The sequence below is a fragment of the Trichogramma pretiosum genome, unplaced genomic scaffold (assembly GCF_000599845.2).
Source record: "Trichogramma pretiosum strain Unisexual culture from Peru unplaced genomic scaffold, Tpre_2.0 scaffold19, whole genome shotgun sequence".
Taxonomy (NCBI): Eukaryota; Metazoa; Arthropoda; class Insecta; order Hymenoptera; family Trichogrammatidae; genus Trichogramma; species Trichogramma pretiosum.
In genome coordinates this window covers 1,117,001-1,144,941 of record NW_019641707.1, presented here as the reverse complement: position 1 = coordinate 1,144,941, position 27,941 = coordinate 1,117,001, and the positions used below count along the sequence as shown (strand labels likewise).

Genomic DNA, 27,941 nt, shown 5'->3' with positions numbered 1-27,941 from the left:
CGCACAAGTGTATGAACGTGCAGAAGGAACTTCTTAAATTACGACTTCGATTACGGCCACGCGGCTGCGGCACCTGTACTACTCGCTCTTATTGTATATTATTTAGCGCGGGTGCCATGCAGTAGCGACTTTGTCGTATGCGATCGCGTATTCGTGATTGCAGTTTTTTTTTTTTTTGATTTTTGTCGTTATTTTCTAGTATTCCGCGATGACAAAGCAGACTTGCGGAACTCGAGAGGCTTACTTACATCTTTTTTTTTATTCTTCTTATTCGCAAGGTCGAGCGCGCAAAACTCTGAAAATATATTTAAAATAATTCCAAACTGACAATTTCTTTGCAACGATAGTAAAAACAAAAAAGGAAAAGATTTCAAACGTTGCTAGAGCCGAGTAACAATTGTTTTTTGTTTCTTCGCGGCTACTGGAGAGAGAGAGAGAGAGAGAGAGAGAGAGAGAGAGAGAGAGAGAGAGAGAAAAGTGATTCGTCACGTTTCATTATCGGTCGCACTTGGAGTTGCTCGCGATGCAGGTAATATACAGCAGGTACATAACATGCATGTATGTACGCAATCGAACGTTAGTGTATCAACAGCCCTACGTTGTTATCTCGAGCGACGCGCGACAATGGAATTGAAGAAGAAGAAACAAGAAACAAAAGCGATCCGAGCGCAAACATCGAGATCTGGAGTACAATAATGTGCTGCAATCATCGCGCGATATCAATTATATTGGTCTTTTTAATAATAATTGTGTATCGAGCTCACATCAATTATACTAGGGTAAACTACCCAGTTAATGACCACTTGATGAACGGTTATAATAACATTAACGATGCCAAAATAATTTTCCTGTGATTTCAATTGGTTTAACATTTAATTAGCTACGCAATGATCTATTTAGTTTTTTTCTGAATCGCAATCATTCATTTTTCCTAGTTTTTCAAACGTTGAAAAACAACAATTCGGTCATTAATTGGGCCTATTAGTCTTTGCAATAATAATCGTGTATCGAGCTTGAAATCAAAATCGTCAAGATGACTCGCGCGAATTACTCCGTCGCAGCTGCTCAGCTTCTTATCATCACATGCCCTCGGCGAGTTGTCAAGATTACAAAATCATAATATCGATCGACGTTTTTTTTCTCCACGTGTCCCATCATCGTCGCCGTATGTGTCGAGGAGAGCATGACCTATGACTTTTTTTACACACACATATCGATCAAAAACCGATGATCCGATCGACTCTTTATCTCTCGCGGATTTTGCAGCTAATTCCTCCTTATCTGTGCACTTGTGCTCGCGGCGGCGACGACGGCGACGATAATAAGATTCGCGCCGAGCTTGCATATTTGAGCATACGAGATTGCATACATACGAATAGTCGCGCCACGCTCGTGGAGGCGCCGCATAGCGCCCTCTCGCGACAGACCCCGCAACCGCATCCAATAACAATAACAGACACCAAATAATACGTCAACTGCGTACATAACCCCTCGCGACTCCAGTTACCAAATCAACGGCAACGATCTGCAAGTCGCGCGCGCCACGACAAAAAAAAATTGACGACGGTGCAGTTGTCGTTGTTGTGTGATATTCGTGAATAAACAAAGCAAAATAAACAAAAAACGATGCCGGGAACACCGACCACCGAGCAGCAGAACAACAGTGCGGAGGTCAACCAGGTACCCGAGGACCCGACGAGCGTCGTCGTCGTGGTCCAGCAGCGAGACGATCAGCCCTCGCCACCAGCCGTGACCAATGTTCCAGCTCGCGAGATCACCCAGACGGACAAGCTCAACAAGCGACTGCTCGTGTCCTTTCTGAATCGCATGAACAGCCAGAGCGACTCGCAGAAGGACGAGCCCGTGTCCGACGAGGAGGAGAACAACAAGGAGGACAGCGACTCCAGTTTCGAATGAGATGCAGTATTAAAACGTCGATCGCAACTTTTATATCAAAACAAACAACAACAAAGAAGTATCAAAAGTAGAATCGAGTAGAGCACGTACATATTAGCCGCTATTATGTATAGAGATAGAAAAAAAGAGAGAGAGAGATGTTATAAATATATTTTTTCACACATTTTACGAAGAAAGACTGTATACTCTGCACAGTGTCTATATACGTCCAGTAAGTTACTGCTGCAGACTCAACTGACAAAAGGAGACAGCTGATTTACCCGGAATTTGGCGGGAGTCCCGTGCAGCACGGCTTTTTCTGTGCCAACAGTGTTTCTTCGTTTCTCCACATAGATAGACTTCATTGTTCGCAACTCCGCACGCATTTCGGTCTGTAGTACTCGATTTTCATTAATTGTCATCATGTCCGACGCGGAGCTTTCCGACATCGCCGACGACGACGATCTGGTGCGCCGTCACGAGGCCGCCGACCAGGACGAGGAGGACGACGGCGCAGCAGGTTCCGAAGGTGAGGTTAGTGCCAACGGCGGCGACGACGATGCGGCGGCGGCCGACGAGAACCAGGACGCCCAACCCGTGCCCGTCAAGAAGAAGGGCACGAGGAAGATGATGGTTTTGAACTCGGAGAGGCTCAGAGGACCCAAGGGGGTTCACACGATCGAGAAACTATACGAGGGCTTTCAGTTCAAGGGTAAAGGACACGAGGCTGAAGATCTCGACGGAGTGATGAAGAGGCTCGAGTACTGGGCTTATAGGATGTTCCCCAAGTACGACTTCGATGACTTTCTGGCCAAGTGCGAGACTCTTGGCTTCAAAAAGGACTTGCAAGTTCATCTCAAGAAGTACAGAACCGGTATGATAACTTCTGACGATATACAGCCAAATGAGATCATCCAGGAGGATCCAGAAGACGATGAGCCCTTACCGTTGATGAGGACTGAAAGTGACTTAAGACAAACTGCAGAGATGAGAGAACAATTCAATGATGAGGCGTTCGAAAGACTGATGGCTCAGGAGGTAGCACTGGTGGAGCAGGCTCACGCTGATTCTCAGCAAACTCAAATTCCATGAAAATTTTTATACAAAAAAACAAACAATGACTTAGTGTGAAGATTCTTGTAGTTTTTATAAAAGTTAAGAATGTTAGAAATGCATTACAATAGAAACATAGAATTTTTATAGTTGTAGACGACATTTTTATTGAAAATAATGCTCAATGCATTTAGTGGTTTTGTTGATATTTAGAGGTATAAAATTATATAAATAAATGTATTTTACTAATATAATACAATGGACATATTGAAATCATTTAATTGGCCCTCCTCTTATGTGTACTTATATACAAGACGTTGTTTCCTCTGATGAAGGCATCGCCATATTTATCTTTCAATTGACCATTGACATACTCTTCGGTTTGTTCCAAAGCAATATTCATGTATCCATCCAAACATGCCAAAACTCCTGAAATAAAGAATTTCACACAATCAAGACATGTTCAACATTAGAATGATATCTCATTTAATCTTTGAGAACAGCAATCTTACCTCTGTAGTCAACTCCACTGTTGAGTTTGACAACCACAGGGCGTCCGTGAATTTGTTGAATGAATTGTGACAAAGCTTCTTTACGACTCATCTGAAATGTGAAAAAAGCACATAATCTCATTGAATTACTGCTGCTCTTTAAAGGTTATTACAACTTTTCCCCTCACTGACATATCAGTACCGATTAATTTTTCTAAAATAACACTCTTACTACGTACCTTGACAAATAAGATTGCAGAGTTACAAAATAATTAAAGTCGATTTCCTGGAATTTTTCGATAAATAATCTAGCGGCAACGGGACACTACAAGTGCAGACAAGTTGTAACTTGTAAACAATCAGCGTTACTTACAGTAAGTCTTGAGGCAAAAAATGACGGTGCCCCGTGGAGACACCAGCGCTGTACGACCTGAGCGTATACTATGTATGCAGACGTAATTATTTTCATGTTTGATTTTTCCGATTGTAATTACATTAGGGTAATTCCTAGTTTATGCAGGAACTTACCTTGAACATTCGTGATAAAAATATTCAAAAATTATAGTTACATTCAGATTTCTATCTTGTGAACTTGTGCTCCGGCAAAAGTATAATTTTAAAAAAGCTTGTCATAATTTCCTTTTCAGTTTGAACGGGAATTTTCATTGGAAATTCGTGATAAAAATATTCGAAAACTGAATGTAGTTACATTTGTCTACATAACATCGAAAACCGTTTGTAATTACAAAGGGCGATTCGAAAAAAGCCGCTATAAAAAATATAAATTATTTGTTTGTATTTACGAAGGGCAAATCGAAAAAAATCGCTTAATGTTCGAACATAAAATAAAAATTATTTGTTTGCAATTATGAAGCGCAAATCGAAAAAAAACTCTTAAAGTTCGAACAAATATAAATTATCCCTTCGTAATCACAATGGGCGATTCGAAAAAAACCGCAATATAAAATATAAATTAGTCGTGCAATTGCACGCCTAACTGGAGAAACGGCTGAAATTCAGAGGACTCAGTTCCGCCAAATGGTCGCGCATCTGTTTGCATTGGCGGGAACTCGGCAGCACCAAGTTGTAACTTTGACACAGCGAATTTTTCCACCAATCGTTGGAACTTTTTTTTAGAGAAAATCCTTTCGATACTCGATTCTTTGTAACTACACTCCGTGTTATCGTGCATTTGCTCGACTCGAATATCAAAAATGCTGCCAAGACTATCCGAAGGAGCTTTGGACGTGAGTATTTTGATGCGCCGTCTCATTTGTGGTTATACTAGTTTTGCGTTATCTTTTGTTGTGTACATTTGTTAAGAGTTGATATTTTGAAAAAAATCCAATTGTAAATACACTCGGAAACACTTCTTATGACAGTAAAACTACTTTTTACAGCGTATCATGAACGGTGACGAAGTCGATGAACCGATCTTCCAAGTATTGGTAAGATGACACTTTTTGCGCAATAACACGCATTTTCCATACAATTTTTAATTGAAAAAATGTATGTACTTCAGGGTCATAAAAAACTAGGTAGCTCATCAAGTGGTGAAAGATACCGGCTTTTGGTTTCTGATGGAGTCAAGTCTAATTCATTTACCATGCTGGCAACCCAGCTGAATCATCTTATCACCAACAACAGCTTGTCAGAACATTCTATTGTTCAAATTAAGCGGTATGCCATCAGCATGGTCAACAATGGAGGCTCTCAGAAGTAAGTGTTGTCAAGCTTTTAAAAATTCTCGTTATTAATAAATGTTAATAATTTTCCAACTCTTATTTAAGGCGAGTGATGGTAATTTTGAACATTGAAGTACTTAAACCTGGTTCAGAGGTAGGAAAAGTATTAGGAAATGTTAGTTCAGATGTTTCAAAACCTGAAGAATCTGCTTCAGCAAACAGCAGTGCGGCACCACCAGTTGTCAATGCATCCAATCTTCCACCTCAAAATAATGCCTCAAAACCAGCTGCCAAACCTGCTGCTAAACCTAGCTCCTTAAATGAATCTATTAATAATGGTATTGCTTCTACATGCATAGATGCTCTCAGTCCTTATCAAAATAGGTAAGAATTATAAAAATCAAGAAATTGTGTATATGATATTTAATAGCCTAATCATGATGGTTTTAGGTGGGTTATTAAAGCTCGTGTATCTTTCAAATCTCCAATAAGAACTTGGTCTAATTCTCGAGGAGAAGGAAAATTATTCAGCATGGATTTAGTGGATGAATCTGGTGAAATCAGATGTACTGGTTTTCGAGATCAATGTGATAAATTTTATGATATGATTGAAATAGGAAAAGTTTATTACATTTCTCGCTGTCAACTGAAACCAGCAAATAAACAATACAATAATTTGAAGAATGACTATGAAATGACATTAGGTCCAGAATCAGAAATAGTTGTTTGTAATGAAGAATCACAAGATATACCTACCATTCAATTTAACTTTACTACCATTGGTTCTCTTGAAAGCAAGCAAAAAGATGAATTAGTTGGTAAGTCTTGGCATAGTAAAATATTTACATTGGTATATTTACTTTGACTTTACGCATTAACTTTACTTACTTCAGATGTTTTGGGCATTGCCAAAACTGTGAGTGATGTTCAAACTTTCACTGCCAAAACCACTGGAAGAGAACTGAAAAAGAGAGATGTTGGAATTGTAGATGAAAACAATGATATGGTTTGTAGTTTGATGATCTGCAAAATTTAGTTTTTGAATAAAATAAATTTAATGATGGCTAATTGCAGATAACTGTTACGCTGTGGGGAAACCAAGCTGTTGATTTTGATGGATCTTCGAATCCTGTTATTGCCATTAAAGGAGCAAAAATTGGTGAATTCATGGGAGGTAAATCTTTATCATTGGTTGGCTCATCTATGCTTCAAGTTGATCCTGATCTGCCACAAGCTCACAAGTAAAGTTGATGATTGTAATCAATATATGTAATGCTTTCTTCAAGATCAATTACTTTGAATGAATGATTTTTTTTTTCATAGATTGAGAGGCTGGTTCAAATCTGTTGGTTCTTCTGAAGAATCGCGATCACTTTCCAAAACTACTGGAGGTGGTAGCATGAATGGTCCTTGGGCTACATTCAAAGAAGCTCAAGAAAATAGATATGGGCACCCAGATTGCCCAAATATGTTTATTACCAAAGCTACTGTGCACTTAATTAAAGCTGAAAATGCGCTTTACAAATCTTGCCCATCAGAAGGTTGCAAGAAAAAAGTTGTTGATCAAAGTAATGGAATGTACAAGTGCGAAAAATGTCAAAGAGATTATCCAAACTTTACCTACCGATTATTGGCAAGCGTAAGTATCGTCAAAATTCGTCGTTCAGGGCTAATTCAACATTTTTATAATTTTCCTCACTGATTTGTTAAAATAGACAAATTTGGTCGACTCGTCTGGAAATCAATGGGCAACTGCATTTAACGAAGAAGCTGAAATGTTGGTGAACGCTGGCGCGCAAGAATTGGGAGAATTGAAAGAAAAAAATAATGATGAATACATGGAAAAAATTGGACAAGCAGCATTCAAATCGTACGTCTTTAAATTGCGTATGAGATTGGAAAATTATAACGTGAGTAAAAAATTGAATCGAATATCTTTCTTACTATTGAATTGCATCTTAATTGATTAATTTTTCAAAAATTACAGGACGAAAACAGATTAAAAGCTACCATCGCGTCTATTCAACCAGTTAATTACAAAACGTATATCGATCACTTATTTACTAAAATCAAAGCCATCGCAAATGTAAAATGAAAAAATCATCATTTATTCATTTAATTTTTCTATCAAAATTAATTTTGTGTAAATTACGCGTACAATATTTATGGTAATAATTTTTTAATACCTACATTTATTAATGCTGTTTGCTGGCAAAAATGCACCTTTTGAAATTTTTAGTCCGAAAATCGGTTAAAAATTTATTCTACTTTTGTGTCACCATGAAGTATTTGTTAATAATGTTAAGTATCATGTTACATTTACAGTTATAAAATTGTGTTAGTATTAATGATTTATATGTCAAAAAGCCAATAGACTTCTATGTTAATTCAAAGGAATAAACCGTTTTATAATCAAAGAAATTCTATCATCGAAAGTTTCGCGCCCAACTCGTCGCAAATAAAATGTTTGCTTAATAAAACTGCACGCGCCTAACACATCTTGCTCTCTCTCTCTCTCTTTCCCCTTCCTTCCTCGCAGTTTTTCGAAACTCATATCGCGTAGGTATTGTATGTATAGGCATGGATGATGCTGCCGCTTCACGGGCGCTCAAGGTTTCGTGCGCGTTAATGCTGTACTGCAGTTGCGCTAACCGGGCATCCCGTCCGACCAACCCGCTCTCGTCTCTCGCTGCTACAATCAATTTTATATATACATATATAAAGGGAAAACTGCGAATTTGCCGAACAGCTGATCTGGCTCCAGGCGCGCTCGTCGAGGCCACCGCTGCTGCCTATATAATACTGCTGCTGCTGCTACTGTCGCCGCCGCCGCCCTCGACTCTCCCTAGATCCCCGTCTCGTTTTGTTAGTACACTTGCCCAGTTCCGATCATTGACGGCAGAGCGAAAAACACGGAGCATTTTTTCCCAGGCGAGTCGTACCGGCTTTGATCTCGATTCCCCGTCGACATAACGCGCGACAACAACAATAATTCAGTCGTCGCGACCGATATAGCATACATTGCTCCGACTTGCTTTTTACCTGTGCTGTTGTGCCTCGCGAATCCCCGGCCTATTGTTTGCACGTGTGCTGCGCTGTGTGCCCTGCGTGCGAGACCAGAGACCACCTCGCACAGACAGCCTTGCAGCAGTTGAGTAAGTAGCTCATATACGGTATACGGTACATAGTATACAAAAAGTTGGAGTACCATGGCCGACCGGGACAGCGCATCGGAAAGTGACTCGAGCTCGATCGACGGGGGCCCGATTATGATGCCCCCGTCGCCGGTGACCAGGGAGCAGCTCCAGAAGCGAATCGAGTCCCTGCAGCAGCACAATCGCGTGCTCAAGGTCGAGCTGGAGACCTACAAGCTCAGGGTTAAGGCGCTCCAGGAGGAGAACAAAAATCTCCGCCAAGCTTCCGTTATCATCGTGAGTTTTGTTTTTGTTGCATGTATATAATCATCGACTCTCGAGACCTTTAAATCCGTTCGTTCGGAGGCATTTCTTTTTGATTATCGTCTTGTCGCAATTTTTTTTTGCAAACGTGAAATATTTCAATGTTTTACTTTTTGCCTCAATAATTTGAATTTAGTTGTTTTTTTTTTTCATTTGTCATGGATGGATGAGTCTTATTTATTTATTTTTACAACTTCATCAATCATGCAGTGAATGCTTCTTTTTTTCAATGATACAGATTAAATACTTTGTTCATTAATAATATCAATTTTCTTTCTGATAATGAGCATACATGACAGAATATTGTTTATTAAATAAATCGGATTTGATGACAATGATGCAGTATGACTCAACATAACATTGTTCTTACACTCATTCATTTCTTTTTATCAACAAATAATGCCTGCAACAATTCATTGAAATAAAATTGACTTTTTTTTATTTTTTATGATCATAGCAAGCAAAAGCAGAACAAGAAGAAGAATTCATCAGCAATACTTTGCTGAAAAAAATTCAAGCTTTGAAGAAAGAAAAAGAAACTCTGGCTCATCATTATGAGCAAGAAGAAGAGTGCCTGACAAACGACTTGTCCAAAAAATTAAATCAGCTGCGTCAAGAGAAATGCAGATTGGAACAAACTTTGGAGCAGGAACAGGAATGTTTGGTCAACAAATTGATGAGGAAAATTGAAAAATTAGAGGCTGAAACATTAGCAAAACAATCAAATTTGGAACAGTTGAGAAGAGAAAAAGTTGAATTGGAAAATACACTTGAGCAAGAACAAGAGGCCTTAGTCAACAAATTATGGAAGCGAATGGATAAGCTTGAAGCTGAAAAAAGATCTCTTCAAATTAAATTAGATCAGCCTGTATCGGACCCTACTTCACCTAGAGACTTGAATAATGGAGACACTGCAACTAATCTTACTTCACATATTCAACACTTGAGAAGTGAAGTCGCCAGATTGAGACACACGCTTTTAATGTCACAACAAGAGCGTATGTATTAATATCACCTTAATTCTAAATTTTGATTCAATTTTTAATTTTTAATTTTTACTTTCAGATACTGAAAAAATGCAAAGATACGTTAATGAAGAAAAACACGTTCGTGAGGAAAATATTAGACTTCAAAGGAAACTGCAACTTGAAGTGGAAAGACGTGAAGCTCTGTGCAGGCATTTATCGGAGTCTGAATCTAGGTAAAATGCAGATCATAATAAGAGTTTTCAGTCAATTTAAAGTATGCAATTTTCACTGAATTATTTTATTTTATAGCTTGGAAATGGAAGAAGAACGTCATTACAATGAATCAGTGCACAGCATAGTAGGTGGAGGTAATAGAGCAAGAGCTGTATCTAGCCCAGTACCATATAATCCTTCACCCAGCTGTTCAAGACCATTAAGTCCTGGTAATTAATTAAATTAACTAACTTTAAGTATCCATTGTATTATGTAAATTTTAATTCTACAGGAACTCTTTTGGTTGGTTCCACATATCGTGAGAACTTGAATGCTAATCGTTGTTATGCTTGCGGACAGCCAACTAATATGTCATTTGGTGGAAGTTCACCTCCGCAAGGAGTAAGTTGTATATAAAATTAAATTTACTACTAATCACTGTGAATTTTAAACTTAATTTTCCATTTTCAAAAGGGTCACGTTCTGGGATCATCTAATAGACGTGCAACAGATAGATTTGTCAAGCCGGCAATTCCGCCAACTCTAGTGAGCCCAGGGGGTCCATCAATGCCCACCGCACAAGCAAATCCTATGGGCAGTTGTCCTATGGACATTACCAAAACATAAGTTTTCGGTTCAAAATAATTTATCTGCCAAGATTTTCTTCATATTTTACGTGTAAACACGACAATTTAAAGGTACTTGATTATAATTTAGTTTTTTAAAAGTTTATTTAACATAAATTTCGTCTCACTTCGATGCGTTATAAATTAAATTTTTTTTAATCAACTTTCCAACTGACGAAATTTCTCAATTCAAATTACTTTTGATATTTATCAAATTCATCTCACTTGTTTTTGTAAATTTCTTAGACTTTATTTTTTATTTTCATTTCATTACAATTTCTCAATTGATGCAGTAAAATTTAAAAAGACTTTAAAATTTGGTTTTCTTATTGTTATCGATCTTTCTACATTAAATATTTAATTATATCATCATATTTGAGCTTCGTAATATTTTGTATTTATATTTAAGTTTAAATAATGGATAATCAAGAATAAATGCATTGAGTATGTAAAACTCTTTGACGAAATAAATACCACAAAACCGCAAGTTAGCTTTTTTTCTGAAATGATTTTCAATTTGTGTCGGAAAATATTTCAGGAACATTCTCATGAATCTACGTAATTTTTATATGATCAATAGAAAGCAATATTACAATTTTATTTCCGCACAATTTGCAACCAATTTTATGTAAAGTATAAGGGACGGGGTGTGGAAGATAATGTAATTATTTTTTAAAAATATTTTTTGTGATTTAAGGAATGTAATGTGAGTAAATTACTATTTATTAACTATAATATCAAAAGTATCACATACGTTAACTTTGCATATTAAATTTCAAAAACTGATAGAAGGCTTCAACATACATTGGTTCTATTTGAATTCATAAGTATTTATTTTTACCTTTGAAATAAAAGAAATTGTATGAAAATCCTTGTACTCTTACATACATGGTAAAAACAGTTCTGTGTGGATCATCAATTTTAACTAAATTTTACTCTTTAACAATAAGAAATAATCAATAGTCTTAAACATAACTGAATGTTTAAAAATATATTTTAAAATTAATAAACTAATATTTCTTAAAAAAAAGTAAAAAAATTCCTGTGAGGTAATAAATTACAATACATGAAAAGCACTTTGTTACCAGTAAATTCTATAGTATTTTTGAAAAAGGTGTGAATGATACCTTTTATGTTGATATACATGTGTACTTAAGTACGAAGAAAGTGTTCCCATCTATATTTGAAAACTCACATTAATGTTCCTTACAATATGCGCTCATTAAAAATAAATCATTTGCACAGTCAGAAAACTTAATTTTGGCACACTTTAACCATATAACATGAATTAAGTTCTCTCTTATTGAAAAATAAAATGAATTTTTTTCAAATGTATAGATTTTTCAATGTGTGCTACTCAAAATGAAATCATTTTTCAATCGATAGGGTAAATTTATCAGTGGTTTCAAAGTAATCTTGATGAGGGGGTTTAAAATGATTGAATATTTGTATTTTAAGTTTATTTTAATCAGTGTCAACAGTGTCAGATGTTTGAAATTCAAAAATAAATTAAAATTTATCACTGATCCATCTTATGGAAAAAAATTGAAAATTATGAATAATTAAGAATTTTTAAAATAAAGTTTAATATTTGGATTGAAAACTCTGAAAAACATGAAATCAACATTATTCTATTCTTTGTTGACTAAAAATTCTTGTTAAACAAAAATTGTAAGAAGAATCTTCTGTTCACTTATTATGTATGTTATTAATGCTTTTATGAAATATATGCCATTTTGCTAATAAATAATGGGTATTCATTCGAAATAAATTAATCAATTGAATAAAATATATGCATTGATGAGTTAGCTTGTAATGATAATAGTAATTTTTTTTTTTTTATATTTTTAAATGAAAATTTCGTTTGTACATTTATTTACAACAAATAAAACATATTGAAGTTAATTAAGACACTTTTGCTCCAAACTTTGATACACTAGTTCTTACTACAAACATCCACATAGGTAAAGAAATGCAGTTTTCTTGTCCTGTAGGCCAACTGAGAATTGATTCAAAGGGGAAAAAGAGGCCTTCTGAATACCGTATGACTGGTTCGTATCGATATATAAACACCAAAATTGCTGAGACTAGTATCTGATCAAATAATAAATTTCAAATTGTATATCAAATTCATTGGACAAAAAATTTTAAATTCTTTTATTACTTACAGTAAATGTCTTAAGACCACAGATGAGAAAAAACCTTACTTTTAGCCTTTGTTGAGTGTTATCATTCACTATAATCATAAAAACATAAAAATTTATATTGAGAATAGAATCCAAAACAACAAATACTTTCTTAATTTAGATACATACATTTATCTTTGAGCTGATCATTCAACTTATTATATTTTCTCTGCAATCTAGCATACTTGGCAAATTCATCTACCATTGATATACTATTCATTTGGGTTTTAAGATCCAACATTTCTGCTCTAGTAGCGTGATCCTCATCCGAGAGATTAAAACACCAGGATAATATCTGTTTTAAAAATCAATAAACAAAAATAGTTATAATTGTATTACTTTTAACCATAACTAAAACAATCTATGACAAACAAATTATACTTACAAATTTAACAAGAAAAACATTCCAGACCTCGCTTAAACTTAGGAATGTTGCCAAAATCAATACATAGGGAATCATCTTTATAAATCACCAATCAGTCTTTCTAAACAAAAAGTCATTATCATCAAAGGTTATGTCGATGGGTAAAAATTTAAAAACATATATATTCTATTGTATTGGTTCACGAAAAAATGCAATCTTTAAGTAAGAAGCATCGCAACATCGGATCCAATTGTTCAATGACACACTTACTGATAATATTATTTTCATAAAACTTTCAAAACAAAGAACTTCGACGACCTATAACTTGTGTTTGATTACTTTTCGTACAAAACAGGCCGGATCGCGACGACAGTTCGCGATTAGCGCTACATCGTCTTGTTGTCATGCTGTAGGTACCTAATATTTTATGGTGCATGGATAGACTGCGGGTTACTGTGTAATATATGATTATGACATGTGCAAAAGTAGCGCCAATAGTCGGTACTTCAGGATTTAAAGTTTCACAAGGAAAAAGTTAATTTTATTTTCGGCCGATCTTACAATTTTATTGAAAATTTTTAATTCTTTCTGCAAGAGAATACTCCCAGAATTCTTCTAATAAATGGTATTCAAATGTCAAAATATTTGTATCTCGATAAGTTTCTCCCACTATGACTTGTCACTTGACCATCGGTCAATAGCAGAGGGGTGCCGGGAAAGTTTGTTTTACACGAGAGCGTAGGTGTCGTTAGCTGCAGCCTGCACAGTTCTCTGACTGAAGCAGCGAAGCACGTGTGGCTCCTTCTCGCCGGTCTGCTGTGACCTGTAAACTCATTCATTTGTTTTGCTTTCGCCGTTTACACTAATAGAAGGATATTTTTTATCAAAATTCGATATCAGAATAATTCCTTAAACACTTCATCATGGCTCCCAGAGAAAATGATGAGAAGGCTGCGAAGAAAGAAAAATTGAAACAATCCCAGCGGAGGTAATTGAGCATTCTAGCTAGGTTATGATTGTCAAAATGTGGTTCATTGTAATTTATGTAATTTATTGTTTTTTTAAGGATTCGAAAGCCTACCAGGAGCGAGCCAAGTAATATTATCTCAGAGTTTAATTTAGTTAAATCCAGTGTGTCAGACAAAAATCTTGTGACGGCTGAAGATCTTGTTAAAGCTCTGGGGTCCAAGACAAATGTGCATGATCTCAAGAAAAAAATTAAAGCTATTAAAACGACAACCAAAGTATTACCAAAACCTTTGGAAAAACCTGCAGCTGATAGGGTGTGTACAACATTCATTTTAATTTCTTTTGAATTGTCTCTCTATCGTTTATTGACATTTTTTATGGTATTATTATTTTCTAATTACAGGTGAAACGTAAAGTAGGCTTTGAAAATGCTAAAAAAACATTGAATAAATGGGCTGGAGTTATTGCGCATCAAAGAACAGCAGTGTCTGTGAAGTTTCCTTTGAAAGAAAATTCTATGCAAATGGAACCATCTGAAATAGCAAATCGATTTGTTTTGAAAACTGATTTAGAAAAAAAATTAGAAGAAATTGATCCTCCCAAACAACCAGAGCCAGTAACCCAAGACAAATTTTCTTTGACGTTAGCAGAAATTTTGGAACAGAGGAGTGAAGCTGCTAAATTGAGAGCACAGCAAGTAAGATAATTGCTGTAATGCTTTAAAATTTTAAATCTATAATAATATATTCTAATGTAAATTGAATCCTTTTTTTTAGAGTTATCTAGCTTCCAAAGCTCGAAGAACAAAGAAAATAAAAAGTAAAAAATACCATAGAATAGCTAGAAAAGCGAAAACAAAGCAGCAAATAAAGGAATTTGAAGAGTTGAAAAAGAAAAACCCAGAAGCAGCTCTAGAAAAACTTGACTTAATCGATAAAGCTAGAGCTCATGAGCGCATGACTTTGCGACACAAAAGCACTGGTCAATGGGCCAAAAATAAACAAATTAGAGCAAAGTATGATAGTGAGGTAAGAATTTTTTTTGTCACCTTCTTGAAACTTCAATAATCATGTTTATTACATATTATTCTTGTATTTTCCAGAGTCGTAAAGTTTTAGCTGAACAATTAGCAATTAGCAGAGAATTAACACAAAAATTGAAAACTGATGATAGTGATGAGGATGATTATGTTTACGAGAATGCTCAAGAAGATGCCCCTACAAAAACATCAGAAACTGATAATCCTTGGAATGCCAATTCCAAGCCATCAGAATCAGAAGTTGATGCTTTTATTGGTCAATATAGAAAATATTGGGATGAACAACATAAAAAACTAGCTGAAGGTGCAAAAGACAATGAAGAGCAAGACAGTGAAGATAGTGAAAAAGAAAGTGTGGATTGTGTTGATGTAACAAAAGAATTTATAGAGACCGATAATGTTGAACAAGAAAGTGCAGATACCAATGATGTTGAAAAAAAAACTTTAGAAACCAATGATTTAGCTGAATGTGTGACAGATGCTTCTTCCACAAAAAAAGGTAAAAAGAAAAAAACGAAAAAACAAAAAGAAGAGATCGAATCAAAGAAAAGTCCAAAAAAATTGGTCAAGTCAGTAGAGGAAACTACCAAATCTAGTAATTCAAATAAAAAGAAATCTTTATCAAAGACAGACTCAACAGCAAATGAAAGTGTCCAAAATAAAAAGTCTAAAACCGAAAAGATACAAGAGAAAAAGATGAAAAATAAAAAAAATAAGAAGAAGGATGGAAATTCAGAAGCAAAGTCAAAGGACAATTCGGTAGAAGATCTTGAAAAACTGGGTTTAAAAAATCAGCGGGTCCTTAGGCCACAAATAGATAAGCCAATGGACGAATCTGACGATGAAAAGGAACGTGACGTAGATGCGATAAAAACGGTAATCAATCAGGTTACAACGAAAAGGAAAATTGAAAACACCACGCTGGATCAGAATAAAATAATTAAACCTAAAATTATGAAAACGATGCTACCTGACGATACCGACGAGGAAGATGTACTGGATGACATCGAAGATGAAAACGAGTACGTATCCAACAGGGAAGACGAAAGAAGATTTACTCAAGCTTTCCGCGATACTGATTTAGCTCGTGACTTTAGAAAAGAAAAAGCTGCAGAGGTACGTTGAAAATTCAATTTTATACACGCTGTAACGCCATAATTTTCGTGGATAACTGTTTTAACGATACCATTGAATTTCCAGATCAAAAAGAACCAACCACAAGACATCGATCTAACTCTGCCGGGCTGGGGTAGCTGGGGTGGCCCGGGTATCAAGGTGTCGCGTCGCAAGCGTCGTCGCTTCATCTTCAAAGCCCCCAAGGCGGCGCCGCGTCGCGACGAGAACAAGGGCGACGTCGTCATCCTCGAGGAGAACGCGCCGAAAATTCGCCGCCACATGGTCAACGACCTGCCCTTCCCCTACAACGCCGTGAAGGACTTCGAGGCCAGCATCAGGGCGCCGATCGGCCGCGAATTCGTGCCCGAGAAGACGTTCACCAAGCTCACCCTGCCGCACGTCAAGACCAAGATGGGCAAGATAATCGAGCCCATGACCGAGGACGCCCTCGTGAAGCAGGTCAAGTGCGATTTGGACGCGCGGGAAAAGAAGCCGCTCGCCGGTGCAGTAGAGAAGAAAAACGCGAAAAATAATACTAACAAAGGAGGAAAGAAGAAGTGAAGTGTAAATGGCTCGGTTTATAAAACTGCTTAGTTAGGCTTTTTTTATTTATTATTGAATAAAAGTTTTGTATATAAGTTATCATTGTAAATACGAACTGTATATAATATAGTACACGTGTAAACATTTTGAATCATAATTTCCAATAAAAATGTCACTCACGAAATAAACGATTCGTCAATAATTGTACTTTCTCGCCCGACGAGCAAAAATTACCCGAAGAACGCGAAGTTTTATCGGCTCAATTGTACGGAATTAAAAGTGATTATAATTATAAATCGAAGCGTTCGAAAAATTAGCCGCAGTTGCTTCAGAGAATAGCCGACGTAGGTACGAGTTGAACGTTTACTCTTTATTTTTTGTTCTTCGTCGATCGACAACGAAGAGAAGAAGATAAAATTTCAATGGAAGTTCGGGAGAATCGTTCGAGCAATACATCATAAGTCATTGGGACAGAGGGGGAAAGAAGTTCAATTTTACTCGCGGACTCGAATTGCGAACACGCAATTCACGAGTGAAGTTGCGCGCGCTCTCATGTGTCAGCGTTATTATCGTCGTTGGAGCTTCGATTAGCGAACTTGACGATTTATTCCCGCGCGCGAGGTTTATCACCGTCGCTCTCTCTCTCTCTCTCTATCCGTGTCAAGTTGCGTCCGGCAATTTTCCTCTTGCTCGCAAGTCGCATCGGTTCAAGCGTATAAGAGATCGAGATGCTGAGTGCAATGTGCCGCTGATAAAAGTCGGCGATTATATTAGAATTTGGCGGGGCGCGCAGTAATGAGTCACAGTCGCGGAGCCGGCGCCGGCGCAATGAGCGGGGGTGCGATCAGCGACTGTTTTTTACAATTGACAATTAGCAAAAAGCTGCAGTCGTTGCGTGGCGTTATAATAGGCTCTGTGCAGTCCGCGAGTATACAGTCGGGTCAGGACTCAGCGGATCTCACGTCGGCGCACACGAGACACATACATTTGTCTCTTTTAACGTGTGTCTGTGCCGAGCGAGAGACTTCCCTATCCCTACTTGCTTTTTTGGAGCTGCTGCTGAAAATCTGCAGCTGCGCTTGACGACTCTCTCTCTCTCTCTCTCTCTCTCTCTCTCTCTCTCTAGTCTCTGCGGTCTGCTCCGCGCCGCGGCGGAGGCACACAGCAGCAGCAGCAGCGAAGTTTTTCGTATTGTCTCTCTCTCGCGGAGGAGAGACTCTGCTCGTCGAGCTCCACCGCTCGCAGCTCGCGAGTCGCTGCGTCAGTTGAGCAGTAGCTGCCCGCGCAGTTGTAACTCAGTCTCTCGGCCCCCGCGCGCGCGCACGCGATATACATACATATAATAACATAGAAGTTCTGCGTGTAGAAAAAAAAACAAACGAGAAACAAAACAAAAAAGTAATATAAAAATACGAAAAAAAAGTTTTAAGAAAAGCACGGATTATTCGAGCGATTGGTCTTTGGTTTTTTTCATCTCTACCTCGACTCCGAATTTCGTCATATTACACTTGCCGATTCGATCGATTGACGGGGTGATCTTCGTTAATTTCCCAAATATCGATCGTCGTAGAATTTAATTGTTCTCGACGCGTTTGTCTCGCGAGTAAGTGGCGTGCCATTGTCGCCGCGTGATAATCGATTGTCGTAACTCGATCCAAATTATCCCCTTTTGCATATCGCACCTTTTTACGCACACAGTCACGTTACTGAGTACGGAGCCGTTGCAGGGGCACGCAGGGAGACATAGACGCACATATACATAGAGAAAGAGAGAGAAGGCGTGCAGCAGCAGCATTTATAGAAGAAGTGTGCAAACGATAAGTATACACTTACACGCAGAAAGATTCGTGCAAATGCGTGCGTAGAAAGGTCGATGCGTTGCTCGTCTACTGGGAAAGATAAACGTCGCCAAGTGTCAAAAGGTACTGCTACTACTACTACTACTACTACTACTACTACGTTGATTCGGCAGCAGCAGCAGACGACTCCCCGCTTGTTCGAATACACACACCAACAGCTTACAATATACACCTAAAGGCAGACGAGTCTCGACGAGCTTTCTTGCATTCCCTTTTCACTGTTTCTTTCATGCTCTTCTATATATAGTATCAAAAAAAAAAAAAAAAACATCTACGCACGTGCGTTTTTGTCCAGTTCGACGATACTCAACGAGGAACAAAAAGTTTCGAACGTCTCTGAAAATACCAACATCTCTCTCCCTCGAACGGATAGAGAATCGCATATAAAGAGGGCCGCAAGTGCCGTGGTGCCACCGAGAAGTGTGTATCGTATTTTGTGCTCCGAGTGCGAGGGTTGCTGCGCTATTATTATATATATACACACCACTTCGAGACGGGAAGAGGGGAGAGAAAATAAAGTGCCGTCTGCTGCAGCACAGTACACGTCGGTGTCGTCCCTCCGCAGTTCGGACATACAGAGGTAAACAAATACAATTGAAATCCTCGCTACTGCTGGATTTACGCTGTTTGAATTAGAGAGAGAAGAAAAGTAAAGAATTAAAGAAAGAAAAGAAAAATAATGATGTCGATGGAAGAGGAGGGCAATAAAAAAAAGCTGGAGCAACAGCAGCAGGGCAGCGACAGCGACGTGGAGGCCGGCGCCGAAATCATGAGCGTGCAATTCTTCGAGGGTGTGGAAAAGCTCCTGGAGATCTGGTTCTCCACCAACGTCAACAACAATCACAACAAGAAAGAGACGTCGCAGCAGCAGCAGCAACAGCAAAAATTGGAGATCGAGTCTAAACACGATTTGCGGATAATACCCAGGTACTTTACTCGTTCTTTGCATAGTTTGTAGTTTTTTGTTGTTGTTGTTGCTTTTAGTCGCGCCACGTACAGTAGCTACATTTAGTCGTTCGCGTGCCGAGCGTCGCTTGACCTTGATCGCTTAAATGAGTAGCAGCAGTGCTATACTATACATGCGATATATACCGAAGGGAGAGAGGGTGTGTCGCGCACATCACGTTTTGTACATAGAGTGCGGTATCTCTACGCATCCATGCATACATCGAAATTGTCTCTATTATCGCATCCGTCAGGTGAGAGAGAGAGAGAGAGAGAGAGAGAGAGAGAGAGAGAGAGAGAGAGATCGAGCTGTCAAGCTCCAGCAGCTGATCGTTGTCTCGATATCGCGCTGCGTACCTGCTGTGCGATACGGAAAGCGCGTGACACACCGCAAGCTCTCTCTCTGTTTCTCACCCTGCAGAGTTGATAATATCGAGAGAGAGAGAGAGAGAGCCGCTGCCACTTCGCAAGCTCCTCGCGCCACTTCGCGAGGCACTGAGAGAGAGAGAGAAATCGATCACAAGCAGCAGCGCAGTACATAATATTCTATACCTGACACTCGACGCTTTTTGCTACTTTTCAAGGCTCTCACTCTCGTCTGAGAGTAATATACAAGCAGTTGCGGCTCGTCGCTCTCTTTCTCTCTCCTACGCATTGGCGCATCCGAAGCTTTCCTGATCTTCGTAAAGGTTTTTCTTTATGACAGCTCGTCGTGACAGCTTTATCTGCACTCTCTCTCTTCCCGATGCTTTGTATATTCAACCGCACACACATACTGTCGCATGCATAGTATAGCCGTGGCGTGCTTTATGACGTAGATCGCTCGTGTGACCTACTACTATATTATATGTGACGAGAGACCGTTTAAAACATAATTTTCGAACGAAGCTCGCAGGGAATTTTTTTTCCTTTTTTTTTTTCAACGCACGTTTGCAGCTGTCTCGTGTTCTCGCAATTCACTGCTATGTATACAGTCGTCGATCCTCGTGTCCGACTGCCTGCGTCTGCCCCCGCTCTGCGTAGCTGTGCGAGGCATGCTATGGAAATTTTTCTCTCCTCGCTCGCTCGCGCGCCTATACTACAATTCGAAACGCGCGGAGCTTTTTACGAGTTATTGAACTTATCGCCTGTGTATATATTATAATGCTCTATGCCGCGAGGCGCTGCTGCTACTGCACTGTGCTCTGCTTATCGCTCGCGATTTTTTTCTTTCTTTTTTTTTTTAATTAATCCGCCGTTATTATTGATACATGGGCGTCGCGGTACGCCACCACACACGAGGTATAACGATCCGAATTTCATCGATCGACGACTCTCTCTTTGCACATCCGTCTTTGGAGAGAGAGAGAGAGATTTATTGTCATTAGTCAGCGCATTCGTCGCTTTATAAACGTACAATTCGTCGACGAGGCTGATCGCCGAGCTCCACTTTATCTCTTCGATGCGATTCCTACACATTATATATGCTTATTTTACACGCTTCTCGTCATTTCTATCGGCCAATTAGGATACAATATCTCTCACGCACATGCTTTTTACCATAAATCAAATCTCTCTCTCTAACTTCGTATTCCATGCAAGTGGCATAGCAGTAACCCAATACTTCGTTCGCGCTGACGATTAATAAGCTCCCAATTTATTATTTATTTGTCTTTCGAAATTTTTACGAGGCTCACACAGCTCGCGCAGACGATCGCAAATACGATGACGCACCTCGCGTCGCGCGCGCGAGCGCACACAATTATAATCGGCACACACAAACTTCTCTTGTTATCCTAACAAGGTTGAAAAACTCGTTTTTTTTTCTTTTCTTTTCGTATATGTATGTATAATTATTCTCGAGCGCGCTCAATTATTGCCAATTTCCATTTGTCTAGCGTATATGAATTATTGCACGCGTATGATTTTTAAGGACAGGGCCATAAAGAATTTTTATTTCGTTCTCCTTTCTTACTTCGGTTACTTTCTAATAAATTTTGTTTCTTTTGCTTTTGTGCAGCGAAAATTGCTCATATACGAATGTGTATTCTCATATCGCACCACGATGCACTTTATGTATTATATCTGATTTCAGGCAAAAATGGGAATCGCTGCTGAAAATAGTGCGCTGCGAAATCATCAGCTTTTGCAGAAACGACTCGGTCGACGCTTACGTGCTGAGGTAATATTATTTCAGCCGATTTATCATTTTCGCTCTTTTAATGAATTCCTCGTTTTGAGCGCGATCGATGCCAAATTCCGTTCGTTCTAACGCCGAAATTTGGCAGCGACGAAAGATACGTCTTAGATATATAATACAACCAAACGAGATTTCGTGCGCGGCTCTTTGCACTTGAACTTGAGCGATTCGTCGAGTTATGTAGTTGTCGTAATAGTAAGGCTTGACAAAAGTCGTTCGTCGCCTCGAGAGAGAGATTATTGATTTATTAACGAACGCAGAATTATGCTACGTAATAATATTATGCACGTACTGGAAATGAAAAATATTTAATTTTTTTTTGTTCGCGTAACGACGACGATTTCGCATGTCGAAACTGTAAAAGTGCAACGCAACAACTCGCAGAGCCAAATTCCGACACACACACACACGTGCGGACTTCGTAAATACATCTGCATTTTTCCCACTCTCTGCGTTAGTGCTATATGCAAATGTGTCACGCACGTGCGTGAAGTTTATTACAAACGAGGCGCAGATAAGAAGGAGGCGCGAAGCCGGCCGGCTTCTCGAATATTCTTCCACTACGTATACGACACTAGCTGGGCGCGGCTATAATATGAGAGGCGCTTTTTTTTCCTCCTCTTTTGCAGCACATCGCACTTAACGCCTGCAATAAAAAAAAAATGTATCGCTTTCACTCGCGCGCGGGTAAATATTTTTTTCGCTTAGCTGTCAAATGTATATATGAGGTATTGTGTAACGTATCGTTTGTATTGTAGTCGATCAAAATTCTCGAGGCCGCAATTTGTGCTTCGATTCCCCCCGCATGTTTATGTGTGCCTCGGTGCTGCTATCTCTCTCTTTCTCTTTCTCTGTTCGAAAGTTTTAGAAAAATCTCGAATGCGTATTATACGCCTTTGTTAAATGGAGTCCAGCCGGAAGTAGGCCCGATCTCTAAAAGAACAAAGAGATTATATATAGCCTCAGCCCCATGAAACAGTGTCGTGATATTTTTATTATTATTATTATTATTATTTTTTAATCGATTCTTATCTTGGCCGACGCAATTTTATTTTTTGTTTACTCCTTCGATTAGTTTGTGTACGTGTGGTATCGCTTTCACACAACCAGCAATCCAAAAGCTGCAATAAACCCAGTTACACGAATAAAAAAAAGAATCTGGATGAAGCTGGATCAACTATAGACACTCGTTGTCAGCTGATTTTGACAAATGCATCGCTCGCGCTGTGCGGTTCTTCCGCGACGATTACTCTTTCTTCGTCATCGCGGCGCGTTATCTCGTCGCACTTGCTCTTTTCTTCTTTCTCTTTTCTCTCTCTCTCTCTCTCTCTCTGTCTTCGGATGAATTATGCAATTCATCATCCGCGTGCACGTTTCGAGCATGTGCTCGCCGAGTGCAGCCGATGATGATAATAATTTCAAAATGGCTTTTCTTTCGCTCCACCGCGTGAAAAGGTCAAAGACCAGACGCGCAGCGGCGTATTATATTATATATTTATTATATACAAGACGCGCGAGTGTATCGCCGTCTTCGTTGGGTTAACGATTGGAGCCTATATAACGATTCGTAATATCAATTCGTTGGCGCCGCCGCACCGGAGAGCTCGATCGCGCGTTCCTTTAACTCGACTCCGTCTCGGCGTTTTGTCTCCCGTTTTGATCGCATCGATTCCATTGCGTCTCGATTGAATACGAAAGAATGCGATCTTTCGGTAAAGCGACAAACGATCGATTAACGAACAATAATCTAATCTCTCATAATAATATTGATTTATATATTCGAGCGTTTGTTGTTGTTTTTCTTCAGCGAGAGCAGCATGTTCGTCTCGAAGCGTCGGCTGATTCTGAAGACGTGCGGCACCACGACGCCGCTCCAGTGCCTGGAGCCCCTCTTGGATCTGGTCGAGAGCTACACCGGATTCGACAAAGTCGAGGTAATTTACAATCAAATAGATCGCAATGCCGACCACCTGTTTTTGTGTCAATTTTCTGCGTCGCATATATATATTTATCACTTTCATAATCTGGACGTGCGCATCTCGAAAAACGTAAAACGTCAAACGTCGTCGTCGTCGTCGGTCGCGATGATAATTATAAACGAGCGCGCGAGATATGTACGCCACCAGCTGTTGCGTAGTTGAGAGAGAGGTGAAGTCTCGTAAATTGATTCGCGTACATAGCAGCTAAACACGGAGGAGGAGGGTGTAGAAAGGGTGAGGAGGAACAGCAGCAGGAGGTGGTGGTGGCTCACGAGGTGGTTCTGCTTTGGGGGGTGGGTTTGACTATATAACTTGACCTAGTGCCTGATGCACACATGTGCTGCTGCTGCTGCTGTTGACTGATGTGTGTGCGAGAGAGCACAAAGGTAGATGATACATGTGCAGCGGACGTGTGTCGCTCGTTTGTATATTATCGATTCGCTCGAGTCCATACATAGCGTATATATATCGTGTGCATTCATGGCTCGCTCGCTCGCGGGCCGCTTATCTCTCGGGATTTCTATTTTTGTGACGCATTGTGTGCTTTCACTCCGTATTCGATGAGCATATAAATATAACGTCTGTATATTACTCGAGGGGGATGGACGTGCGTCAAATTGAAACGTCTAGAATAAACTCTGGAATAATGACGGAGCTTGCGAGCTTGCGATCGGGCTTTTACATAGCGTCGTAAACGCGACGATGACAAAATTATGCAATGAATTAATTTTTTTTTTTCTACGTTTCACCCTGTACCCCCTTGTTTTTCGCAGAACTTGTTTTACTCGAGGAAGAATTACAAACGACCGGAGCTGCAGATAGCCCCTCATCGAGCTTTCGAGGAGGAAGTCACTCTGTTGGACACGTTCTTCCCTGGTAAGTATATCGACGACGATGGAAGCCGGCCGATTTCTGTAATCAAAAATCGTAATAACGTCGCTTTCGTTAGATGGCGAGGCCTACTGTCTCGGCTCGGAGGAGAGCGAGTGCTGGTACCTCTACACCCTGAATCGCGAGGCGCCGTCGTCCACACCCCAATCCACTGGACAGCAAGAATCCACCGACGATGCACCACCGACCACGACTACGACCACTATGACGAACGAACGCGAGCCCGATCAGACGCTCGAGATCATGATGACGCAGCTCGATCCCAAGGTGATGAGCATATTCACGCGGCACGTCTGCTCGTCGGCCGAGGAGGCCACCCGCAAGTCCGGCATCGATCAGCTGCTGCCCAACATGCTCATCGACGACTTTCTCTTCGAGCCCTGCGGCTACTCCATGAACGGCGTGTCGAAAAACGTATGTTCGATGACGTTTTGTTTTCTAGCACCCTCAGGGAAATTCCAAACGTTTTTACAAACCTTTTTTAATTATTCGTGTTGACTAATTTCTCCCTTGGTTCTTTTAGTCAATTGTGACAAGAATCCAATCGTCTCAGGGGAATCCACAGACAAGTATAAACAAATTGGCAAAAATCCCGTAACACAAATTCAGTATTTAAAAGACTTTTGTCACTTTATTGAATTGATCAGTCACTTTTTTCTATAGTTCTTTAGAAAATTCTATAGTTTTTTTAGAAAAAAGTGACGGAAATCTTTTTGTCAGTTGGTTTTTACTTGTCTGTGGGTTCCCCTTAGATTTTTATTATAATTAATTGACTTTTTAAATTAATTTTTACGACTTTTTGACTGAATATTTCAACAAGTTTTGAATTTAAATTAAACACTGAATTAAGGGGTGTAAAAGTATCTTAAAGATTTTATAAAAATTTATGAGATTTAGATAATTTTTTAACTATTTCATCTGACAGTAAATTTCAGCTGGTTTTGACTTAAAAAAACTTTCTGAACTTTTACAATCTTTTATAAATGTTATTATAAGTCCAAAATCCAACGTTTTAGTTTATAAAAGGATTCAGTTCATGAAAATTAAGTTTATAATAATTTATAGCTCGAAATTTATAAAAGTGTCTCATAGTACATTCAAATTTTACAAGAATTATGCACAAAAGCGATTTCCGTCGCGGAAGCGACTACTTTTTATACATTATAATTAACCTTTTTCTTTACAGGGCAGCTACATGACGATCCACATCACGCCCGAGCCGGACTTCTCCTACGTCTCGTTCGAGAGCAACGTCGCGGCCGCCTCGTACGGCGACGTGATCGAGCGCGTCCTGCGCTGCTTCAAGCCCGGCAAATTCGTCGTCTCGATCTTCGCCAACAAGCAGTCGGTGGCCGCGGAGGGTCCGCGCGAGCTCGAGCAGTCGGACGACTGCCTTGGCGGGCTGAGGCGCGACTACGTGCGCGACGACGCGCAGTACTGTCGCTTCAAGAACTACGACCTCAGCTGCGCCTTCTACTCGAAATTTCCGAGCTGAGGGTTCCAGGGCGCCTCGACCGCGCTCGCGATGCAACGCGCCGTTGAGGCAGTAGCAGCAGAAAAAGAAGCAGTAGATATGGCGCAGCCTCATCCTCCTCCTCTCTCGCCTTCGTCCCGCTCCCTCAATTGTCACCGGATTCGCAACAACAACAACAACAACAACAACAACAACATCATCAACAATATCAACAACAACGAGCAGTTTGATTCGTCGCACTCGACGTCGTCGCCTCAGCTGCAACCAGCACTGGCAGCAGTGCGTCCGCCACAGCAGCGCTCCAAGGTCTATCGTCGGGCCTCGCTGAAATCGTTGACGGGCAGCAGTTACGGCCCGAGCGTGACGACGTCGCCGGCTCACTCGACCTCGTCACCCTCGTCGCGCATCCTCAAAGTCTCCAGCAGCAGACTCCAGCAGCAGAAGCTCGACGAGAAAGAAAACGAAGAGCCTTGTGATACGTCTTCTAAATTAAGCACCAGTACTAGTAATAATGTCACTAGATGTAGCAGTAGTAGTAGCAGTAACGTTAAGTGTAACCCAGTAGAGGCATTTTCGAGCCTTACGGCTAGTAGTAATAATTGTAGCAGTAGTGGTACTACCGGTAGTAATAACGGCAGTGGCAACAACGATGATGATAACGTAGAAAAGACCACGACGACGACGACAAAGTCCCGACGTTGCTCGAGTTTCTTACCGATCCTCTCGCTCATCCCACACACCGTGATTAGCTTTCAATATCCATGTCCCAAGATGAAGTTCTCGTGGTGGCGTAATAAGATCTCGTGAAGGCACGCCTAAGCGCACGAATAAACTTCACCCTCTCTTTGTCCAAGTCTCCTCTGTTCCTCCCCGCCACGTGTTTCGTATCGTATTTTTCCTATCGAGCAACGGTGAATCATTCCTCGATATTTTGCAACTTTTTACTCGCTGCTGCTGTTGCTGCGTATCAAAGATTCCATCTTTTATTCCAAATTCGAGTGTAATACGTAAAAGTTAAGACAAATTTCCGTGTTTTCCATTATGTGTAGAATGCTGATGAAATTTCGCACGGTAGTTCCTATACATAATAGTCGCATATAATGTGAAGCGAACAAAACAACGAACATTCGTATTTTCTTCGGAATTGCATTTATCTGCAAAAAGCCTAAATCTATTACCCCCCGATGACTGTTTGAAAAATTCTTCCGTAGATATAAAATAAGGAAGTATACGCACTCTTGTTCGAACTTTTACTTTTTCAAGAAACAATATGTATCTATTCACGTAGCGGGTAGCTAATTCTCTATTTCTCTCATCCTCCTCTTCTCCAAAAAAAAACGTCAACAAGAGGTGCTTACAATTGTGAATTATCGTGTAATAACTTTAAATTTTTTTTTTATAATTATGCATCGCCTGTGATGTGTATAANTTTCCCCCCCCCCCCCCCCCCCTGTATTGTGTAGATTGAAATCTATGAGTAAAAATTTAGAGTATAATTTAATAATTAATCGTCGTGATACATAATTATTCGTGGATGTACGTGAATATAACTTTATATACGCATGCGTTACGATATATACAAATCTATATATATGGTATATAAAAATATGCAAGCAACATTTAAATGCACAAAAATTCATTAAAAAAATTTTCTTTTTCTACGAGCTATTTTTTTACGAATAGGAGAGAATCGCTGTGAGAGTTTGCTCATGTGTGTGATAATTAAGTGTGTATACGTGAATGCAGTGGCAATTTGTTGTGCATTTCGATACCATCGATTCGAAAGCCGATGAAGATGGTTCAACATTAAGCTGTGAAAATATATATTAACTTCCTTGATTTGTACGTATTGAGAGGAAGAATTTCTATTTTTTTGAAACGACAATAAGGATTTTAGCGTCGTTTGTTTTAGTTGCATTTTTTATACTTTTAAAAATTCAAGTATTTGTTACCTCGAATGAACGTGATAATCGTGAATTGAATTATAAAAACGAATATTATATTATA

General features: G+C 39.4%; 9 protein-coding genes across 10 annotated transcripts; 7 read left to right on the top strand and 2 right to left on the bottom strand.

Annotated features, from left to right (window-relative positions):
* Positions 1 to 1,459: 1,459 nt before the first annotated feature.
* On the top strand, positions 1,460 to 1,939 carry LOC106651844. The gene has a single exon (XM_014370527.2). It carries the CDS (start codon positions 1,627 to 1,629, stop codon positions 1,915 to 1,917), a length of 291 nt encoding a protein of 96 aa, XP_014226013.1. The 5' UTR covers positions 1,460 to 1,626; the 3' UTR covers positions 1,918 to 1,939.
* A 360-nt stretch (positions 1,940 to 2,299) lies between these two features.
* On the top strand, positions 2,300 to 3,203 carry LOC106651829 (protein TIPIN homolog). The gene has a single exon (XM_014370500.2). It carries the CDS (start codon positions 2,320 to 2,322, stop codon positions 2,986 to 2,988), a length of 669 nt encoding a protein of 222 aa, XP_014225986.1. The 5' UTR covers positions 2,300 to 2,319; the 3' UTR covers positions 2,989 to 3,203.
* Positions 3,091 to 3,845, bottom strand: LOC106651850 (U6 snRNA-associated Sm-like protein LSm6). Its single transcript, XM_014370539.2, has 3 exons — positions 3,680 to 3,845; positions 3,462 to 3,552; positions 3,091 to 3,378 (listed from the first exon to the last, which is right to left on the bottom strand). Exons 2-3 carry the CDS (start codon positions 3,550 to 3,552, stop codon positions 3,227 to 3,229), a joined length of 243 nt encoding a protein of 80 aa, XP_014226025.1. The 5' UTR covers positions 3,680 to 3,845; the 3' UTR covers positions 3,091 to 3,226.
* A 469-nt stretch (positions 3,846 to 4,314) lies between these two features.
* Positions 4,315 to 7,621, top strand: LOC106651807 (replication protein A 70 kDa DNA-binding subunit). The gene is made up of 10 exons (XM_014370477.2): positions 4,315 to 4,687; positions 4,841 to 4,888; positions 4,963 to 5,159; positions 5,231 to 5,509; positions 5,576 to 5,943; positions 6,019 to 6,131; positions 6,200 to 6,366; positions 6,449 to 6,764; positions 6,841 to 7,035; positions 7,113 to 7,621. The coding sequence occupies exons 1-10, from the start codon at positions 4,655 to 4,657 to the stop codon at positions 7,218 to 7,220; spliced, it is 1,824 nt and encodes a 607-aa protein (XP_014225963.1). The 5' UTR covers positions 4,315 to 4,654; the 3' UTR covers positions 7,221 to 7,621.
* Positions 7,622 to 7,749: 128 nt separating this feature from the next.
* On the top strand, positions 7,750 to 11,193 carry LOC106651819 (coiled-coil domain-containing protein 6). Its single transcript, XM_014370488.2, has 6 exons — positions 7,750 to 8,556; positions 9,041 to 9,581; positions 9,649 to 9,784; positions 9,861 to 9,994; positions 10,057 to 10,166; positions 10,239 to 11,193. The coding sequence occupies exons 1-6, from the start codon at positions 8,335 to 8,337 to the stop codon at positions 10,389 to 10,391; spliced, it is 1,296 nt and encodes a 431-aa protein (XP_014225974.1). The 5' UTR covers positions 7,750 to 8,334; the 3' UTR covers positions 10,392 to 11,193.
* Positions 11,194 to 12,197: 1,004 nt separating this feature from the next.
* Positions 12,198 to 13,442, bottom strand: LOC106651834 (tail-anchored protein insertion receptor WRB). The gene is made up of 5 exons (XM_014370514.2): positions 13,211 to 13,442; positions 12,962 to 13,061; positions 12,706 to 12,871; positions 12,559 to 12,626; positions 12,198 to 12,484 (listed from the first exon to the last, which is right to left on the bottom strand). The coding sequence occupies exons 2-5, from the start codon at positions 13,034 to 13,036 to the stop codon at positions 12,296 to 12,298; spliced, it is 498 nt and encodes a 165-aa protein (XP_014226000.1). The 5' UTR covers positions 13,037 to 13,061; positions 13,211 to 13,442; the 3' UTR covers positions 12,198 to 12,295.
* Positions 13,443 to 13,721: 279 nt separating this feature from the next.
* On the top strand, positions 13,722 to 16,716 carry LOC106651796 (U3 small nucleolar RNA-associated protein 14 homolog A). Its single transcript, XM_014370466.2, has 6 exons — positions 13,722 to 13,928; positions 14,007 to 14,223; positions 14,313 to 14,606; positions 14,686 to 14,937; positions 15,012 to 16,064; positions 16,149 to 16,716. Exons 1-6 carry the CDS (start codon positions 13,864 to 13,866, stop codon positions 16,623 to 16,625), a joined length of 2,358 nt encoding a protein of 785 aa, XP_014225952.1. The 5' UTR covers positions 13,722 to 13,863; the 3' UTR covers positions 16,626 to 16,716.
* Positions 16,717 to 17,522: 806 nt separating this feature from the next.
* Positions 17,523 to 25,981, top strand: LOC106651893 (S-adenosylmethionine decarboxylase proenzyme). 2 transcript variants are annotated; one of them, XM_014370589.2, is made up of 6 exons: positions 17,525 to 19,393; positions 21,486 to 21,572; positions 23,398 to 23,524; positions 24,343 to 24,445; positions 24,519 to 24,874; positions 25,647 to 25,981. In XM_014370589.2, the coding sequence occupies exons 1-6, from the start codon at positions 19,146 to 19,148 to the stop codon at positions 25,953 to 25,955; spliced, it is 1,230 nt and encodes a 409-aa protein (XP_014226075.1). In that variant the 5' UTR covers positions 17,525 to 19,145; the 3' UTR covers positions 25,956 to 25,981. The 2 variants fall into 2 exon arrangements, with proteins under 2 accessions (XP_014226083.1, XP_014226075.1); XM_014370597.2 differs by lacking the exon at positions 21,486 to 21,572 and having other exon boundaries at positions 17,523 to 19,393.
* Positions 25,969 to 27,051, top strand: LOC106651909 (homeobox protein 10-like). The gene has a single exon (XM_023463101.1). The coding sequence runs from the start codon at positions 25,986 to 25,988 to the stop codon at positions 26,739 to 26,741; it is 756 nt and encodes a 251-aa protein (XP_023318869.1). The 5' UTR covers positions 25,969 to 25,985; the 3' UTR covers positions 26,742 to 27,051.
* Positions 27,052 to 27,941: the final 890 nt, after the last annotated feature.

What these genes read in the sequence shown, in the direction of transcription:
- LOC106651844 (XM_014370527.2), top strand. Translation starts at nt 1,627, where the DNA reads ATGCCGGGAACACCGACCACCGAGCAGCAGAACAACAGTGCGGAGGTC.
- LOC106651829 (XM_014370500.2), top strand. Translation starts at nt 2,320, where the DNA reads ATGTCCGACGCGGAGCTTTCCGACATCGCCGACGACGACGATCTGGTG.
- LOC106651850 (XM_014370539.2), bottom strand. Translation starts at nt 3,552, where the DNA reads ATGAGTCGTAAAGAAGCTTTGTCACAATTCATTCAACAAATTCACGGA. An exon ending in CAGTGGAGTTGACTACAGAG is followed by an intron (nt 3,379 to 3,461) that starts GTAAGATTGCTG and finishes TCTTTATTTCAG; the next exon opens with GAGTTTTGGCATGTTTGGAT.
- LOC106651807 (XM_014370477.2), top strand. Translation starts at nt 4,655, where the DNA reads ATGCTGCCAAGACTATCCGAAGGAGCTTTGGAC. An exon ending in TATCCGAAGGAGCTTTGGAC is followed by an intron (nt 4,688 to 4,840) that starts GTGAGTATTTTG and finishes TACTTTTTACAG; the next exon opens with CGTATCATGAACGGTGACGA. An exon ending in CCTACCGATTATTGGCAAGC is followed by an intron (nt 6,765 to 6,840) that starts GTAAGTATCGTC and finishes TTGTTAAAATAG; the next exon opens with ACAAATTTGGTCGACTCGTC.
- LOC106651819 (XM_014370488.2), top strand. Translation starts at nt 8,335, where the DNA reads ATGGCCGACCGGGACAGCGCATCGGAAAGTGACTCGAGCTCGATCGAC. An exon ending in TTATCGGAGTCTGAATCTAG is followed by an intron (nt 9,785 to 9,860) that starts GTAAAATGCAGA and finishes TTTATTTTATAG; the next exon opens with CTTGGAAATGGAAGAAGAAC. An exon ending in TTCAAGACCATTAAGTCCTG is followed by an intron (nt 9,995 to 10,056) that starts GTAATTAATTAA and finishes TTAATTCTACAG; the next exon opens with GAACTCTTTTGGTTGGTTCC.
- LOC106651834 (XM_014370514.2), bottom strand. Translation starts at nt 13,036, where the DNA reads ATGATTCCCTATGTATTGATTTTGGCAACATTCCTAAGTTTAAGCGAG. An exon ending in TGATCAGCTCAAAGATAAAT is followed by an intron (nt 12,627 to 12,705) that starts GTATGTATCTAA and finishes TTATGATTATAG; the next exon opens with TGAATGATAACACTCAACAA. An exon ending in GTGGTCTTAAGACATTTACT is followed by an intron (nt 12,485 to 12,558) that starts GTAAGTAATAAA and finishes TTATTTGATCAG; the next exon opens with ATACTAGTCTCAGCAATTTT.
- LOC106651796 (XM_014370466.2), top strand. Translation starts at nt 13,864, where the DNA reads ATGGCTCCCAGAGAAAATGATGAGAAGGCTGCGAAGAAAGAAAAATTG. An exon ending in AAAAACCTGCAGCTGATAGG is followed by an intron (nt 14,224 to 14,312) that starts GTGTGTACAACA and finishes TTCTAATTACAG; the next exon opens with GTGAAACGTAAAGTAGGCTT. An exon ending in CTAAATTGAGAGCACAGCAA is followed by an intron (nt 14,607 to 14,685) that starts GTAAGATAATTG and finishes CCTTTTTTTTAG; the next exon opens with AGTTATCTAGCTTCCAAAGC.
- LOC106651893 (XM_014370589.2), top strand. Translation starts at nt 19,146, where the DNA reads ATGATGTCGATGGAAGAGGAGGGCAATAAAAAAAAGCTGGAGCAACAG. An exon ending in GATTTGCGGATAATACCCAG is followed by an intron (nt 19,394 to 21,485) that starts GTACTTTACTCG and finishes ATCTGATTTCAG; the next exon opens with GCAAAAATGGGAATCGCTGC. An exon ending in TGAACGGCGTGTCGAAAAAC is followed by an intron (nt 24,875 to 25,646) that starts GTATGTTCGATG and finishes TTTTCTTTACAG; the next exon opens with GGCAGCTACATGACGATCCA.
- LOC106651909 (XM_023463101.1), top strand. Translation starts at nt 25,986, where the DNA reads ATGCAACGCGCCGTTGAGGCAGTAGCAGCAGAAAAAGAAGCAGTAGAT.